This window comes from Urocampus carinirostris, chromosome 6, assembly GCF_059441175.1.
Source record: "Urocampus carinirostris isolate Australia breed hairy pipefish chromosome 6, RoL_Ucar_1.0, whole genome shotgun sequence".
Taxonomy (NCBI): Eukaryota; Metazoa; Chordata; class Actinopteri; order Syngnathiformes; family Syngnathidae; genus Urocampus; species Urocampus carinirostris.
The window spans coordinates 1356235-1374563 of record NC_142354.1 but is presented as its reverse complement, the minus strand read 5'-3'; the positions used below and the strand labels follow the sequence as shown (position 1 = coordinate 1374563).

The following is an 18329-nucleotide window of genomic DNA, read 5'->3' as shown; positions in this document are numbered from 1 at the left end:
AGAGAGACAGAACAGAAAGAACAGAGCGACAGAAAGAACAAGAGTGATAGAGATTGAAAAAAGAGTGACAGAGAGAGCGAGAAAATTTAAAAAAAAAACAGGAAGAGAGGGTGAGGATGAGAGAAAGGAAAAAGAAAAATGGAAAGAAAGGAAGAAGGAAAGGGATAGACGTAGAGAAAAAAAAGAGTCAGAAAGAGAAAGTAATGTAGCTCCAGTTGCTTTTTCGAGTGGCTTTGTCGGCATCAAGTAAAAATATTGCAGCTCAATTTCTCTATTGTTTCTTGGGGTGCTGTTCGTCTTCCATGTTTGACACCCGTGATTTAGAGCAACAAAGAGTACAGTTTCATCTTCACAATTATACTCAGGATCAAAAGTGTAATGATTTAAAAATACTCCAAGAAGTAAGAAATGTCCCATAACTTAATCAAACTAAATGTAATTCATTACTACCCACCTCTGTGCTGGGCCTTCCTCAACACAGCCCTGGTGCCTAATTGCAGCTTTAGCAAAAACAAAGATGAGCCATTTTATTGAAAGCAGCCTATGACGAAAACAAAAAACGCAGCATTTTTGTCACGTAACATCAGTTTGTTGTGTGCATCCAGGCCCTCTGCTTAGGCGCCAACTTTTTTGTCTTGCAGCCTGCCAGCGAGGACGACCTTTGCCCCATCTGCTACGCGCACTCCATCTCTGCAGTTTTTCAGCCCTGCTCGCACAAGTCTTGCAAGTCAGTTGCACACATTCATGTCACTCTTCTTGGAGGGGGGCACAGAAGCTCACCTTCTGGGTTATCCTGAAGGATGTGCAGGGGCCTCATTTATAAAAGGAAAGATTACTAAAGGTGTTGTACGAAGGATGAAAGTGTGTGCGAACAAAAACTTTTTATAAAACAGTGCACATCCACGTCCCTCACCTGTTTCTCCTTATAAATCACAATCCACTCCAAAGTTGCTGCATGTGATGAACTACACTTTTACACCTATAAACATGAAACGTTTACTTTGGACTATGCCTGGAAAGTACATTCAATGAGAAACGGCTGTTTTGGCGAACGAGGCACAATGTATTGGGATCAAGAAATAGTTGGTGACCTGCTTACTTTCTCTCTCTTTCTCCCCTCACTTTTCTCTCTCTTACTCTCTCCTCCCTTTTCCTCTCTTTCTCTTTCCATTTCTCTTTCTCACTTTGTTTAGCTTTTTTCCCCTTTATCTTTTTCTCTCTCTTTTGCTATTTCTCTTTTCACTTCTCATTATATTTTGTCCCTTTCCTTTCACTCTTTATTTATTTTTCTAATTTTCTGTCTTTGTATTCTCATTCTTTCTCTTTTTTTTCTCTTTTATTGTGCTCTCCCTATTTCTCTCTTTTTCATAATCTACTTGTCTGGCCTCGTCCTCGTGAAATTTATTTTCTCGCATGTGCCCCCCAGCTAAAATGAGTTTAACCCCCTATTGTTTGAAGCCTTCCGAAAGCAATGGCTGTTAATTTATTTCTGCATGGTTTGGAGATACTCATCACATGGGCGAGGATGAGCTTCAAGCCCTCAAAGTCAAGATCTATGGTTCTGTAGAGGGGGAAGGTGGTGGATAAGTTCAGGTTTTCGATCTCTGGAACTGAGATCCCAACCATTTTGCAACAACCAGTTAAGAGCCTGGGGAAACTCTTTCACTCAACTCTGAAAGACTGCTGCCACCCAAGAGTCTGTTGAACAACTGGGAATGTGGTTCACCAAGGTGGACAGGTCCGGCCTGCTTGGTAGGTTTAAAGCCTGGATCTTCCAGCACTCTATTCATCCCAGAGTCTTGTAGCCTCTCTTGGTCTATGCAATACCGCTATCAACTGTGGAGATCCTCGAAAGGAAGATCAGTGGCTTTCTCCGTAAGTGGCTGGGGCTTCCCCGCAGCCTTACCAGCACTGCTTTGTACGGGACAAACAATACCGTCCAGCTACCCTTCAGGGGGCTCACTGATGAGTTCAAGGTGGCACGTACTAGAGAGGCTCTTCAGTATAGGGATTCCAAGGACAGCAAGGTTTTATCAGCTGGGGTTGAAGTGAGAACCTGAAGGAAATTGAGAGCTCAGAAGGAAGTGGAGGTGGCAGAGTCACGACTGAGGCAGAAAACACTTGTTGGGGTCCTGGCATTGGGCTTCTTTCCAAAGACCAAAGTGAGTCAGGCCCAAGGAAAGGAGAGACACCATCTTCCCCAGGAAGAGGGCGGAGCTGGTGTGGAGGAAGAGCAGGTGAGCAGGGCAGTCGGACTTCGGAAACAGGGAGCGTGGACAAGGTGGGAAAACACATTACAGCGCAAAGTGACCTGGTCAAGCATCATGCAAGCAGACTTCCACCGTGTCCGGTTCCTTGTGCAGGCAGTTTACGATGTCATGCCAAGCCCACAGAACCTTCATGTGTGGGGGAAAGAGCGAGACACCCTTTTGTCCCCTTTGCTCTGGAAGAGGCTCCTTGTAACACCTATTCAGCAGCTGCCCAAAGGCCCTGGCTGATGGTCGCTGGCGCCTTGACCAGGTTTTGAAAGCAGTTGCTGAGTGCATCGCCCTAGCAATCAACAAGGGCAAATACCATCAAGCCCCAAGCAACGCAGTCAATTTCATCAAGGCAGGAGAGAAACCCTGGGCTTCTGCACAGACAACATCAGGACTCCTCTAGATTGCCTCTGATTGGCAGTTGCATGTCGACCTTGGGAAACAACTAAGGTTCCCCCGGCACATATTAGGAACATCGCTCCGACCAGACATGATAATCACCTCTGAGGCTTCAAAATACCTGATCATGCTGGAACTCACATTCCCGCGGGAAGAACGCATTGAGGAAGCCAATGAAATGAATGTACTAGGAGCTGGTGGAGGAGTGCAGTGGGGAGGGGCTGGGAAGTTTTCTTTGAGCCAATAGAGGTCAGCTGCAGGGGTTTTGCTGGACGATTCTACTGCAAAGTCCTAGGACAGTGGGGTGTGACAGGGACAGCCAAGGAGAAAGCCATTAAATCCGCTAGTGAATCTGCAGAAAAAAACACCTGGTGCCTTTGGCTCAAAAGGGCAGATCCATTGGCTGCTTCTGGGACCAAAGTTGAGGCGTGATCAACCTCGGCTGGGTCACCTGGGCGAGAGTGTCTGATGTTGCGAGACCCGAAACACTCAATGAACCCCCAAGATACATCTCTGGTGACGCGTCCCAGTTGCATCCAGGAGATGTTTCTTTCAAATTTTGTAGATTCTTCATTAGGCAATGTGTATTGAAATGTATTGACAAGTTCATTTAAATAATGTTACGTTTATTAATATGGAGAAAATGCAATATCTGTTGTAGTGTTCTGTTTATTTTGGCCAAGATATACCGTCTGACTGAATCTATCAGTTCTGTCCCTCACAATTTCATTTCTCAATCCATCCAATCTTGTTACTCCTGAGATACACCTCAAACACATAATCTCAAAAACATTTAATTTCTTTCTCAAATCTGCATTCAGGTTCCAAGTCTCTGCACCATACAAGACAGTCGGCACAACCACACTCTCATGCAGTCCCCTCTTAACATCCATACTGATACTCTTGTTGCTCATCACTCTCCTCAGAGCACCCAAAACCTTGCTTCCTTGATTCACTCTGTGTAATGCCTTACACTCCATTAAACCAACTGCAGCCACATCACAACCCAAGTACCTAAAGCTTTCAACTTCTTCCAGCCACCTGTCAATGCAACCTTATTTCTAACTAAGGCCATGCCCACTCCATCACATGAACATTTCATTACCTTACTCTTCCCAACATTCGCACAGAACTTACGCCTATCACACACTCTTCCAAACTCCATTACCAACCTTCCTAATGTTTCCTCAGAATCGGCCACAAGCGCTGAGTCATCTTCAAACAACAACTGACTTACCTGCCACACCGTTCCACTGTTATCCATCATCTCTACACCTCTGCAAAATACTCTTGCATTCCCCTCCCTCACCACACCATCAATGTACACATTAAATGGCCATGGTGACGTCACACACCCCTGTCTCACACCAGTCAACACAGGGAACCACTCACTTGTCTCACTCTCTACTCTTACACATGCTCTGATGTTCACATAAAAACTCTCCAATGCTTCCAAGAACTTTCCACCCACTCCATACATTACCATCACCTGCCACAACGCCTCACTATCAACTCTGTCATACACCTTTTCCAAGTCCATGAAAGCCAAATAAACCTTTTGCAAAATATTTCTTACACACCTGTCGTACTGCAAACACCTGATCCACACATCCTGTTCCTTTCCTAAAACCACTCTGCTCCTCCATCACCACCTCAACCTTTCTTCCTCTCACTCTCTTAATCAAGACTCTACCATAATGCTTACCCGGCACAGGCAACAGATACCTCTCAAATTGCTACATTCATACTTATCACCTTTACCCTTATACAATGGCAATACACATGCTCTACACCAATTATCAGGAGCCACACCACTTAAAAAGCATACATTCAACAAGCATACTAACCAGAAATTATAGCCGTGCCACCTTTCTTCAAGCATTCAGCAGTACAACCATGCAACCCATGTGCCTTCGCCCTCTCAATTCTTTCACTGCCTCTTGCACCTCCCATCTTTCCACAGGCTTCACATTTAATTCACCTGGGCCCACCCCATACCACTGATCGCCTCGACTCTCACTTCTCTCCCATCCTCCACATTTAGCAATTCCTCAAAATACTCCGCCCATCTCGTCCTGACTGTACTTCCGCTAACCAGCAATCTACCGTCCTTATCTTTCACTTTCTCTTTCTTTCCAGACTCGCTCTTTTTCAATCTTTTCACTCTTTTCACTTCTTTCCAGAACAATTTTCTCTTTTCCTACAAGTTCACTCCTATCTTTTGACACCATTCATCATTTGCTTTCCTTTTCGCTGTTTCCACTACCGCTTTTACCAACCTTTTCTTCACTTTATACCTTTCATACGCATCACCACTCTTATCTTGCATCCACTCTTCAAAGGCACGTCTCTTTTCTGTCACAGCCTCTGAGAACTCATCATTCCACCATCTCATTAGCTACACCGCTTATCCTCTGTAGGGTTGTGGGGGTGCTGGAGCCCATCCCAACAATCATCGGGCAGTGGGCGGGGGACACCCTGAACTGGTTGCCAGCCAATTGCAGGGCACATGGGGACAGATAACTCACTCACTCATTTACACCTAGAGACAATTTGGACCGACCAATTCACCTGAAATGCATGTTTTTGGAATGTGGGAGGAAACCGGAGTGCCCGGAGGAAAGTCACGCAAGCACGGGGAGAACATACAAACTCCACAAAGGAAGTGTGGAGCTGGATTTGAACCCACGCAGGAGGTTCCCAAGACGTGAACTGTGGCGCACATGCGCTAACCACTGCGCTGCCGTGCTGCCTATCATTCCACCATTCCCTTCTTTTTCTAATATCTTGACAAACTTTCCTTATTCCACACACTTCTTTCACACACCTCGACACTGCCTCTTTAAACCCCTTCCATTCCATTTCCACACTCTCCACTTCTCTCCTACTAATCTGTTCATACTCTTCCTTTATCCTCTCTTTAAACTCTTTCCTTTTCTGCCTTATTCAACTCTGACATTTTCACCTCTTCGCTCACACTCTTCCTATAACTAGCCCTCCACAATCCATCTATTCTCAGTTTTCCTTCCACATAAAAATGATCAAACATACCACTCATTTCACCTCTGTAAACATGCACATCCAACAATCTAGTTAACATCCCTTTCCTAACCATTGCATAATTCTTCAGTGCTCTCTCCACCATTTCAACACCACCCACTCTGACAAAGGTATAGTTATTTACATCCCTCTTTTTAAATAATATGTTTGCAATCACCAAATTATTTTCCACACATAACTTAATCAGTTTCTTCCTACTCTCATTTCCTCCTGGTACTCCATATCTATCAACAACATTTTCAACGGTTCCATCACCCACTCAAGCATTCAGGTCACAGAGTATTACCACTTTCCACCCTTCTTTCGCACATGCCACACATTGACAAATCCATCCAGAACTCCTCTCTTTCCTCAGCACTTCTTTCTGGACCAGGTCCATATGCACTTATAAACATCCATACTTCTAAACCCCACTTTAACCTCACCCACATCAATCTGGAAGATATCTCTTTCCACTCCACCAGTTTTTCCTCTGATTTCTCACTCACAAGCACAGCACAGCATGTCCACCAGTAACTCCAGACTTTCTACCATACATACCTGAATAACTGACTGAATAAGTTGGTCAATTCATGTTTTCGCACATTTGGGTTTTATGTCAAGTACTGATGCAAACAATTTTATTTACAATTTCTCTTACAATCTTTTGTTAAATTATATTTTGATACGTTGTTAAAGGAGCAAGTGCGCTCATTCCCTGGCACATAAAGACAACACTTAAGAAAGTTAAACACGAAGAGGAAACGGCACATTCACTTTTTCAAATGTACTCTTCATATATGTCATGTTTGTGCAACCAAAAAAAAAAACTTTTTTAACATATTTAAAAAAATTCAGATACTTTTGGTTTCATTCATTTGCTTTTGGGTCATATTTTCCCATTTCTTTGGATTCTGAGCGAGAGCACTCTTCTGAAAGTCCACACTCTTCCTGACAAGTTTTTTTTTCCATAAATACCAAACATTGCTTAAAATGGTGTACGCCTTGTTTTGTGCATATGAAATCTTTTGTAAATGAGGTCCCTTTACTTGCCGCCAAATCTATTAGGGTCTGTGATCTTTTCCTTTTCCTGTTTTTAGGGCATGCATCAATCAACACCTAATGAACAACAAAGATTGCTTCTTCTGCAAAGCCACCATCACGGCGGTGGACGACTACTGCAAGCCCCATGCCTCCTCATAATGCTCTCACGTCCTCATTAGGAAATTGCATGCATGCCCTGCTCTGATACAATTAAATTATTCTATACATCCAAAAAAATGTGTCCTTTGTTTGTTTAATCGTCTTCCCCCCCCCTTTTTTTTTAAAGGGGCACTAATCAATTGTATTTTTTCATTTTAGTTAATTGAAGTTAACTGCTCTCAATATTTTTTTCTCTTACAAAAGTGCAACTGGCAAGCAAACATGTTATTTTGCATTTTGCAGGGTTGGGAGGACTTTAAAATTGTAATCCGATCCAGTTACTAATTTCCTGTTAAAAAAAAATCAGTAATGTAATCCGAAGACTATAATATTAAAGTAATGTAACAATTACATTGGATTACAGCACACTGGTTGAAAAACACTGGATTAGATTTTGGAGGTATCACAAATACAAAAAAAAGCACTGAAGGGAATGTTAATCCGCATTTTTATGTGCTTTTCAAGACCTCCCAAAGTGCTTTACAATGTGCTTCAGACTTTCCCCTTTTACACACTAACTAACCAATAGTAGTGTCAGCCATGCAAGGCAACTACCTGCTATCGGGGGCATTAGGGATTCAGTGTCGTGCCCAACGACACTTCGACATATAACACGGAGGAGCCGGCAATCGAACCTGTGATCTCTTGATCCCAAGAGAGCTTTACCTCCTGAGCTATGCCGCCCCATTATTAGTTGTGCTTAAAATGCATCCATTTTTCTTAAAAGTTTTCAAGAATTTTAGCAATGTTTAATATTTTTTACTAGACAGTGGTAAAAGCTAGAAACAAACTTTTTTTTTTTCAAATGGGTTAAAGCTTTCTTTTGATATGTCCTATGCCCAGTGTTAGGCATGTTACTTTAAAAAAGTAATTAGTTGTAGTCACACAATAATTTTCCCAAAAAGTAACTGAGTTAGTTTTCTGGGCAGTATTTGAGTCAGTTGGATAGAGAAGAACAGACAAGTAGTTGTGTTATAAAATCTTGTAATATTTATTGCATTTCAACAGCAACAAATTTTATCCTACACTTGAAGTGCAACAAAAAAGAAACAATAAACAATAAAATAAAGCAACAATCAGCAGTAAAAAATATAAAGTGAGTTTCAAAAATTAAATCTACCTCGAATGGTCTGTTGTTAAACTGGGAATGCCGACTCTTTTTAGAGAACTAGCATTTTCAGCTTGCCTCACTAAAATGAGACGGCTCTTTCGGCACCCAAATGGTTCTTTCGGTTGTTTTTGTTTATTCAATTTATTAATATTTATTTTGTATTATTATGAATGCCTTAAAAAGGGAGAAATGAAGCAAATCAACACTTTAACAATGAAAAAAACACAAAACAAATTAATAATTGATAAATTTACAGAAAAAACAAAGTTTCAAGCTTTTTTTTTTTTTAATTCGACAAAGCATTTTCACCAACCACAAGAGCAAAAGTAGGGTCTCTAAGGGAACCAGCTCTCGATTGGTGGGTAACAGGTGTTGTGCCCAAATCCGACTCCTGTGCAGGATCTTCCCCCCCTCGCGTGAACGCGCATTCTGCTGCGCTTCTGACAAAAGCGATCGTATTCTATATAAAACGCTTATTAAAACAATAAATCGAGCTAAGTAAAACAAATGGGCGAACGTAGTCTATATAACGCGTTTATTTAAACAATAAAGCGCGATCGTATTCTACAAAATGCGTTTGTTAACGCGGATGAAAAAGTCCCCAACGTCAATGTACGCTTCCGACAAAATAGATCGTATTCTATATAATAAAAGCTTATTAAAACAATAAATCGAGCTAATCAAAACAATTGGGCGATCGTAATCTATACGTGTTTCTTTGAACAATAAAGCGCGATCGTATTGCGTTTCATTTAAACAATTGGGCGATCTTAGTCTTACAAATTGCGTTTCATTTAAAATCGGACTTCCCTGCCTTTACTGTTTGCAAAGTAAGACATGCTTTCAACCCATTATGTTTTTTGGTTTTGGGATCCAACTACAGAGGAATACCTCCACTTTGTGATGTGTTACTGAATATGTGTTCGACAAATCTAGTTCGTTTTTATTACTACTATTAATAATAATAGTAATATTATGAGAAACGTCTGAAAGTTTTCAAATTCACTGTGCTGACTTATGCATCAGAAAGTTGCTCTAGAAGTTACAAGTCTGTATCTCAAACAGAGTCTATTTTAGCAGGGGAGTCTGATTTTGGCAGGTAAAATGCCTGCCCAAATCCCCCCCCCCCCCCCCCCCCTTGCTAACTCCTCAATAAAAACTCCAAATAACCCCAAATCCACTGTGCTGACTTATTTATGCCACAGAAAGTTACTCTAGAAGTTACAAGTCTGTATCTCCAACAGAGTCTATTTTAGCAGGGGAGTCAACCCCCCCCCCCCCCCCCCCTGCTAACTCTTGAATAAAAACTCCAAATAACCCCAAATTCACTGTGCTGACTTAGTTATGCCACAGAATGTTACTCTAGAAGTTACAAGTCTGTATCTCCAACAGAGTCTATTTCAGCAGGGGAGTCAGATTTTTTGCCTGCCCAAATTCGACCCCCACCCCTGCTAACTCCTGAATAAAAACTCCAAATAACCCCAAATTCACTGCGCTGACTTATTTATGCCACAGAAGGTTACTCTACAAGTCACAAGTCTGTATCTCAATGAAAATGTTGAAAGGTAACTAATCTGAAAGTACTTTCAGGCTGATTTGAATAACGGGTCAAATCTGACCTGCTAAAACAATTCTTTTTGCAGTTCCTCGGTAGTTCTCAAGCACAAGTACAAGGCTGCACATTGGTATACAGCGACACCGCAGGAAGGGGAGTGTATTACACGACACCACATAAAAGTGCACAGAGAATACGACATACTCCTACATGGCTTCAAGATTACGTGACTTAAAAAAAAGATACAGAAAAGACGTGGTGATGTTAAAAACAAACAAAAAAAAAAAGACATGATGAATGTTCATTGTTTTAAAAATTGTCATGTTTGTTTATGATGTGATCCTCATACAGTCTGCTTACGTTTACAAGGTTTACACACTTTTGCTTACCGATATTGACAGTATAGTTCCTTACAATATTGCTTACCTTTGATAAATATTTACCTCTAATCTGGTAATGAATATTGAAATGTCTGTTTTCTATAAGCTCATACTTACCGAAGAGTTATTGCGTATTTCAGATTAATGCTACAGTTTGTGTCCTATCCGTGTTATTTTCGATTGTTCTCGATTGTTCTCAGCTCAGGGATGCTGCTGGAAATGTGAATTTCCCTTCGGGGATGAACAAAGTATCTATCTATCTATCTATTCTAACAAAAAGGGAATATGTGGTGTCGTGTAATACACTCCCCTTCCTGCGGTGTCGCTGTATACAAATGTGCAGCCTTGTACTTGTGCTTGAGAACTACCAAGGAAGAAGTTAAGTAAAACACTATGAATGTACCGTCCGTACCTGTCGTGAATCGTCGGAGGAGCTGACGAATCTGGAAACTGATGGCATCATGGAGATGGTGGCTGCTGTGTCTCCTGATTTTGCTGCAGTCACTGCTGATGAGCTCTCCAGTGCGTGTGAGGAATGTCTGGTGCTACAGAAGGTGCGACACTACATGCAGAAGGGATGGCCTCGTACTGTAAAAGGCCTTGACCCCCTCATCGTGCCATACTTCCATGTGCAAAATGAGCTTGCCGTGCAGAACAGTGTCATTGTGCGTGGCACTCATCGTGTTGTGATACCACAACAGCTACAGGAAAAAATGATCCAACTTGCTCATGCTACACACCAAGAGATCGTCCGCACAAAACAAAGACTGAGAGACTTGTACTGGTGGCCTGGAATGGATTCTCACGTTGAGCTCGCTATCAAATCATGCACCACCTGCTTGCAGCATGACAAAACCGCAACCGCACGTACTGCCCCGTTACAGCCTGTGCCTACCCCAACTGCTGCCTGGGAAAAGGTTGCTGTGGACATTGTTGGTCCTATTCACTCTGCGCCTGCTGATTGCCGCTTCGCCATCACCCTCATTGACTATTACAGCCGATGGCCTGATATTGCCTTCTGCTCAAATGTTACTTCTGCCTCTGTTATGACTTTTCTTTCCATTGTGTTTAGCAGAGAAGGTAATCCACAGGAAATTGTTAGTGACAATGGCCCTCAGTTCGTGTCGACCGAGTTTGAAGCATTCCTTAGTGACAGGAACATCACATACCAATGTTCATTGTTTTAAAAATTGTCATTTTTGTTTAGATGTGATCCTCATACAGTCTGCTTACGTTTACAAGGTTTACACACTTTTTGCTTACCCATATTGACAGTATAGTTCCTGAGATCAGTCCGTAAAGTGAAGTGACGGCCCCAGAGATAAGTACGCCACTTTTCAGTCGCCCAGACGCATGCCAAAGCCTCTTTTTCGACTGTTGAGTAATTTCGCTCGCATGCAGTCAGCGTCCTGGAAGCAAATGCAATGGTCTTTTCTATGTCACCTTTCATTTGAGTCAACGCAGCACCGATGCCATAGTCTGACGCATCTGTTGTCACGACTGTTGGTAGGGAAGGATCGAACAAGGCGAGTGCAGAGCTAGTAGTGATGATCTCCTTCACTTTGGAAAAGTTCGCTTGCGCCTCTTCAGACCAGTGGAATGTAGCAGACTGTCTGAGTAGAGCACGGAGAGGTTCCACAAGCATGGCGTAGTTGGGGATGAACTGAGTACCACGCAGTCAGGCCTAGGAAAGATCGCAGAGATTGAGCGTCGTGTGGAGGGGGAACTTCAACCACAGCCCGTACATGGCCAGGATCTGGATGTAGACCAGAGGCAGAGATGAGATGCCCAAGGAAGGACAACTCTGTTTTTCTGAAGTGGCATTTTGCAGCATTGAGCTTCAGCCCACTCTCCTGTAAACGATTGAGGACGGCGTTCAATCTGGCGTCATGTATTTCAGGCGTCTCCCCACTGACAATGATGTCGTCCAAATAGCACTGTACACCCTTTTGACCAGCCAGGATCTGAGACATCATGCGTTAAAAGGCACTGGGTGATGATGCCAGGCCGAAAGGCACTCGTGTGAAACGAAACAGTCAATCTTATGTTATAAGAGCTGAAAGAACTCTGCTGCTTGGATGTAGCTGCACTTGGTGGTATGCATTTTGTAGGTCAATCGTGGAAAACATTGTAGCACCACGGAGCTCAGTGAACACCTCCTCAATGTGTGGCAGCGGGTGACTGTCGATCACCACAGCCTTGTTTGGTTCACGTAAGTCCACACACACACGAAGGCCACCTGTTTTCTTGCTCACGACCACCAGAGGCGACACCCAGGCAGACGCGTCGACTCTCTCGATGATGCCATCAGTTTCCAGTTTCGTCAGCTCCTCCGACACCTTGTCACGCACGGCATATGGGTGTCTGCGTAGCTTTTGCTGGACCGGAGGCACATTATCACGCACTTTAACTTTGTGTATAAAACCTGTAGCAACGCCTAAAGCATTTGTAGTGTTGACAGAGTGACTCATCTCCGATGCGGCAGGTGTTGCAATCTGCCCATCTTGTATGTGAAGGCGAAGTGCAGTGAACAGGTCCATTCCCAGTAGTGGAGTACCGTCAGGAACTATGTAGAAATCAGTATGTGCACTCTGGTTGCAGTATGTAGCAGTAAGTTGAAGACAGCCCAACACTGGAATTGGCTTCTTCACGTAGGTCACCAGACGTACAGTAGGCTTTTAGAGAGGCACGTGCATGAATGAATGTCTGTAAATTTTCTCTGGCAGAATTGAGACTGCTGAACCTGTGTCCACAAGCAGGTCAGTAGTAATTGACTGTTCAACATTCGTATGGAGAGCAACTGTACACGTAAGGCGCTTTGGGACTGCAGCTGTAGGGGCTACATGACACACAGTAAGGTCTGGGACAGTAACTTCTCTCACTGATCGAGTAGGAATTGCGCTGCGGCACACTTTACCAAAATGTCAAATTTTTTCACATTTGTTGCATTTTGCATTTTTAGCAGGGCATTTGGGGTCATTTGCTAGATGAGAGTTGGAGCCACAACAGTAGCAGGTTTTGTGTTGATTCCTTTTATCTCTCGAGCGCTGTGTAGATAGATAGATAGATAGATAGATAGATAGATAGATAGATACTTTGTTCATCCCCGAAGGGAAATTCACATTTCCAGCAGCATCCCTGAGCTGAGAACAATCGAGAACAATCGAAAATAACACGGGAGCTGCTGGAGTGGCTGCCATTCGTGACGGCGCCGGAAGAAAAGATTCAATTTGAATCATGTACAAACAAACAAACAAACAAAATATTCATGATTCAATAAGTGTATGCGTGCTGCTCCGATTCCTTTTATCTCTTTGTTGCACGAGCTTCACAGGGACGTCGGGCACGTGCACAGGAGCAATAGCATTAGCTTCTGTCATAGCGGATTCGATCTGTGTAGCAATAGTGATCGCTTTGTCAAGTTTTAAGTCCGTTTCCAACAGCAAGCGTTCTCTGATCTTCTCAATGAATTGATCCCTAATCATATCATCAGCAATCGTGCCAAAGTCACAGTTAGTAATTAATTCCCTCAATGCGGCAATGAACTGAGCAGTGGTCTCGCCCGGTCTCTGAGCACGCCGACAGAACGTGCTACGCTCAGCCACGACATTCATCTTCGGTACAAAGAAAGTTTTTAGCGCATTACAGGCGGATTTGTAAGAAGTGCCAGTGTCTGGAAGGGAAAGAAAAATTCTCTGCCCTTCTGTGCCTAAACAGTGCAGCAGTAGTGCGCGTTTTCGTTTGTCCGGCATGTCGTTTGCCGTCAATGCTAGCAGGTAATTTTCGAACATCTGAATCCACGTGGTGTACAACATCGTAAGCTCACCCGGGGTTTCAAGCAAAGCAGGGGGTTGTGAGATTCCGATACAAGTCATCCTCGTCGCCAATATGTTGTGTATGTAGTAGGGTTGTAGTAGGATTCACGACAGGCACGGACGGTACATTCATAGAGTGTTTACTTAACTTCTTCCTCGGTAGTTCTCAAGCACAAGTACAAGGCTGCACATTGGTATACAGCAACACCGCAGGGAGGGGAGTGTATTACGCGACACCACATGACAACGGCGAAGTGGCCCCGCCATCTTGACGCCGTTTTCAGCGGCAGTTTTTTGCTCTTCTACGAGTTGTTTACGTCACATCTTTTCGGCTAATGTTGTAATTCACTACATAATAGTTAGATCGCGATTACAAATGTATACCAATAAACTAATGCGCCGAAAAAATGGCGAATTTAGGGTTCAGTCGCGAACTAAACGAGCCCTATATTTGTGACGAGCCCTATATTTGTCAGTGGTGTTGTCATTGGTGTGGCACCCAACTCTTGTTGTTTGTAAACAACTGGCTCTATAAGCTATTGGAGGTGAACGAATGGAGTACGCTCCTCACTAATCAACAGCAAGTTCCCAATCCCATGCCTGTCAACCTGTACATTTTTGCCGTACAACGTACGTTTATTATGCATTTTAAGACGTGTACGACGTACAAAAAAATCTGTACGGAAAAACTCAAATTTGTCAATTATCATACCTGTCAACCTGTACATTTTTGCCGTAGAAAGTACGTTTATTATGCATTTTAAGACGAGTACGACGTACAAGGAAATTTGTACGGAAATAATTTGTCAATTATGGGTACCATCCGGTAAACACCGGCTATCACGAAACGACAAATCAATCAATCTAACGAGTTCGCTGCGGAATCCTCTATCTCGGTATCGTTATTTTCGTTGCAAACGAAGCGAGCGATTTGATGCTACTGTGCGCATGCGTCTGCCACCTGGGGATTTCCCATCATGCATCAAAAAAATATGGTGTACGATTATTTTGTATGGGAAAATACGACAGTTTACACGGGCATGGAGCCGTGGAGGTTGACAGGTATGAATTATGGGTACCATCCAGTATACACCGACTATCAAGCAACGGCAAATCAATCAAGTCAAAGGAGTTCGCCGCGGCAGCCTCTATCTCGGTATCGTTTTTTTTTTTAAAGCAAACGAAGCGAGCGGTTTGATGCTACTGTGCGCATGCGTCTGCCGCCTCGGATTTCATGTGGTAGTGGTGTAGTGACTTGTGTAGTGAAATGAAGTCTGTCTCTTTTTAGAGAACCGGCTTTTTCGGCTCAACTCATACGGCTCACTTGCTTTGATGCATTATATTACGAATTATTATGTTGTATAAAGAAGTTAAGAAAAAAAGGAAGTATAAAAGGAGAAAATGAAAAAAGACAGGTTTGTGGTTATCCCTTTAATCAGTATATTACCAACAATAATTTAATGCAGAAAATGAATTTATAATTTATTATTCTACTTAATTATATTTGCATGTATTTTTTCTTTCTACGGTGAACGTCCAAGCTACTTCATTTTTCAACTTTTTTATAATAAACCTCATTCATGTAGAGCAGGGGTGTCAAACTCATTTTAACTCGGGGGCCACACGATAGAACAAACATTCTGTCGGGGGCCGGACTAGTAGATTAAAGAGAAAGAAAAAAAAAGAGAAATAAATAAGAGAAAGAGGGAGGGAAAAGGAGAGAGGGCGGGACAAAAAAAAGAAAAAGAGGGAGAGGGAGAGAGTGTGAGAAACAGAAGAGATAAAAAGTCATGAGAGAGGGGGAAAAGAAAGGGAGCGGAAGAAAGAAATCCAAAGAGAAATTGAAAGACAGAAGGAAAGAAAAGAGAAAAGAAAGCGCGAAGAGAGAAAGAGAAAAGGAAAAAAGGAAGTTAAAAAGACACAGAGAGAGAAAGAGACAAAGAGCAACAAAGGAAAAGAAAAAGAGAGACACAGAGAGTGAAAGAGACAGAGATAGAGAGTGGGAACAAAGGGGTGGAAAAGAGAGAGAGAGAAAAAAAAAATACAAGTACAGTGTCTTTGTTTGAGGCACCTGGCTTTGGCAACATCAAGTTGACATATTTCAACCTGCAGCTCGTTTTTCTCTTGCGCTTCTCTGAGTGTTGTCTCGCGGGCCGGATTCAATCCCTCAGCGGGCCTGATCTGGCCCGCGGGCCGCCTGTTTGACACCTGTGATGTAGAGCAACTCAGTATATCACAACAAAATGTTAATTAACAATATATATGATATAACGAAACACATGTACAATATAACGTGTTAAACTACATAAATGGACATGTTTGAAAAAAAAATATGGTGTAAGATTATTTTGTAAGAGAAAATACAATAGTTTGTAAGGGCATGGAGCCATGGAGGTTGACAGGTATGCAATCCGACCTTGTGATAGGTCAATGTGCATTTTCGGGAGAATTCCGTGGTTCACTTTAAATTTGTTGAGTTCAAAAGAGGTTAAAATTGTTTTATATTATTATTATATCTTTTTTTGTAGATGTTTTTCCATTTAATTTATTAAACTTGCTTTATGTTGTTTACTGGTGATTGTTATTTCATGATAATATAATGCCCCTCATTGTGATCAATGATGCACCTGTTGCTGATTAAGTGTCCTAGTAGATTTAATAACAAGCGGTATAAACATTCACACAAAAGCGCTACAGTTGGTCGGAACTCACACGGTTCATGCACACACAGACTGACTTGAATGCACAAAACTTTCACATCTGTCCCTCCCTCGCTTCATGTCCTATCTTAAAAAGGCCCATGCTTGAAAAAAAAAACAGTTACAAAAGTAACAGACATTACAATACTTTATATTTTTTCTTGCACTTTAAGTGTAGAATAAATCTGTTGCTGGTGTTGTGCAAAAAAAATGAGGTTCAATAACACAAGTCTCTATAACAATAGAAAAGCCAGGGTTGCCCAAGACACACCTGGTGCACCTACGACCCTAGTGTTTAAGGCAGGGGTCTCCAACGTGGTGCCCACAGGCACTAAGTGGCCCCCAAAGAACACCTGAGAAGCCTGCGGACAGGTTTTGAAAATCGCTCACCAGTGATGGATCATTGTGATTTCATATTTATTTATAACTGGCATGATGTTTTGGTGGTTTACTGAGCCTATTTCATCTCAACTTCTAACTATTACAACCTAGTAATAACATGGAGTTGTGATTTTAGAAATGCATATCAAAATGGTGGCCCTTTGCGCTTATCAGTGACAAAGGGTAGCTCTGAGCTAGAACAAAGTTGGTGACCCCTGGTTTAAGGCATCCAGCCAACTAACCAACTAACCAACCAACCAACCAACCAAGAATAGTTGTGCCCCTCTGAGACTTATGTCTGGTGACACCACTGCTTAGTTTCAACTTGTCAAAACATTTACAAGAGTAAGTTTTCACCAAGGGATGATGACCAAGAACAGCCTTCTAATGTTTTTTATGAATATTTCATCAATACAAACAAAATGAGCTTTAAAATGTCAAACTGCAACACAAAGTTAAGAATTTTCAAGGAAACAATAAGTGCTGCAAAAATACATAGAAAAAAATGCCAAAAGAAATAATACTTCTGACTTCTTTAACTCAACACAAGGGTAGTAATATGAATACCTTGGTTAACGCGAAAATTACGACTGTAACAAATTAACTATAGATCTACAAATAGACACAGAACATAGGATTGCAGTTGAATGAATGGTCTTTATTGTCATTGTACAAAAGTACAATAACATTGGAGGGGCTTCTCCTTTTAGTGTAAGAAAATAATTCATGTATTTTTCAGTATTGTCTTTTTATTACGTTTGCTTTCCAGTATTGACATTCCCTGTATCAGAGTCGCCACTCTGATGTATGTGGTGGTTCATTATTTGATATTTCAGATTTTCAGCTGCCATAGACAGGTTTTGTACACCTTTTTCATGATCAAATTCAAGTACTTTTTATGTCTTTCAAACCCAATTTTCCCATTTCCTCATCTAACATATAAAAGCGGCAGTAGCTCAGGAGGTAGAGCGATCGTTTTAGGATTAAGGGATCCCAGTTCGAATCCCGGCTTGTCCGTGTTACATGCCGAAGTGTCCTTGGGTAAGACACTGAACCCCCAATAAGCAGGTTAGCGCCTTACATGGCTGCACAGATCACGGCCGCTATTGGGAAATGTGAAGCACAATGTAAAGCGCTTTGGGAAGTCATTGACTTGAAAAGCGCTATATAAATGCAGATCATTTCAGATCATTTCATTTCATTTCAAAAGAAGCTAATCCGGTAAGAATCATGTATGTTGCAGAGCCACAAATATGAGCTTTGGATTTTAAGTAAATCATGGATATATATATATATATATATATATATATATATATATATATATATACATATGTGGTGTACACCTTTTTCGCCGTGCTGCCCCATCATACATTAATGTTCATATTTATTTGTGTAGCCCATATATATATATATATATATATATATATATATATACATACACCGTAAATTCCGGACTATAGAACGCACCTGTATATAAGCCGTATCCGCC

General features: G+C 42.0%; 2 protein-coding genes across 5 annotated transcripts in view; one reads left to right on the top strand and one right to left on the bottom strand.

The window, feature by feature from the left end:
- The window catches only part of rnf123 (ring finger protein 123), an 89492-nt gene extending 82515 nt beyond the window's left edge, over positions 1-6977 (top strand). The window contains exons 39-40 of the mRNA XM_088337411.1: positions 642-727; positions 6797-6977. Of these exons, the coding sequence (XP_088193537.1) occupies positions 642-727; positions 6797-6899 (189 nt within the window). The 3' untranslated portion in view covers positions 6900-6977. The remainder of the gene's footprint in view (positions 1-641; positions 728-6796) is intronic.
- The window catches only part of nicn1 (nicolin 1), a 43099-nt gene that overhangs the window by 6905 nt on the left and 17865 nt on the right, over positions 1-18329 (bottom strand). For 3 of the 4 annotated variants that reach the window (XM_088337415.1, XM_088337412.1, XM_088337414.1), the window contains exon 7: positions 14027-15968. The exons of the other annotated variant lie outside the window; for it this stretch is intronic. In XM_088337415.1, coding sequence (XP_088193541.1) covers positions 15549-15968 — 420 coding nt within the window. In that variant the 3' untranslated portion in view covers positions 14027-15548. Of the gene's footprint in view, positions 1-14026; positions 15969-18329 lie in introns of those variants that run through there. 4 annotated transcript variants of the gene reach the window in all.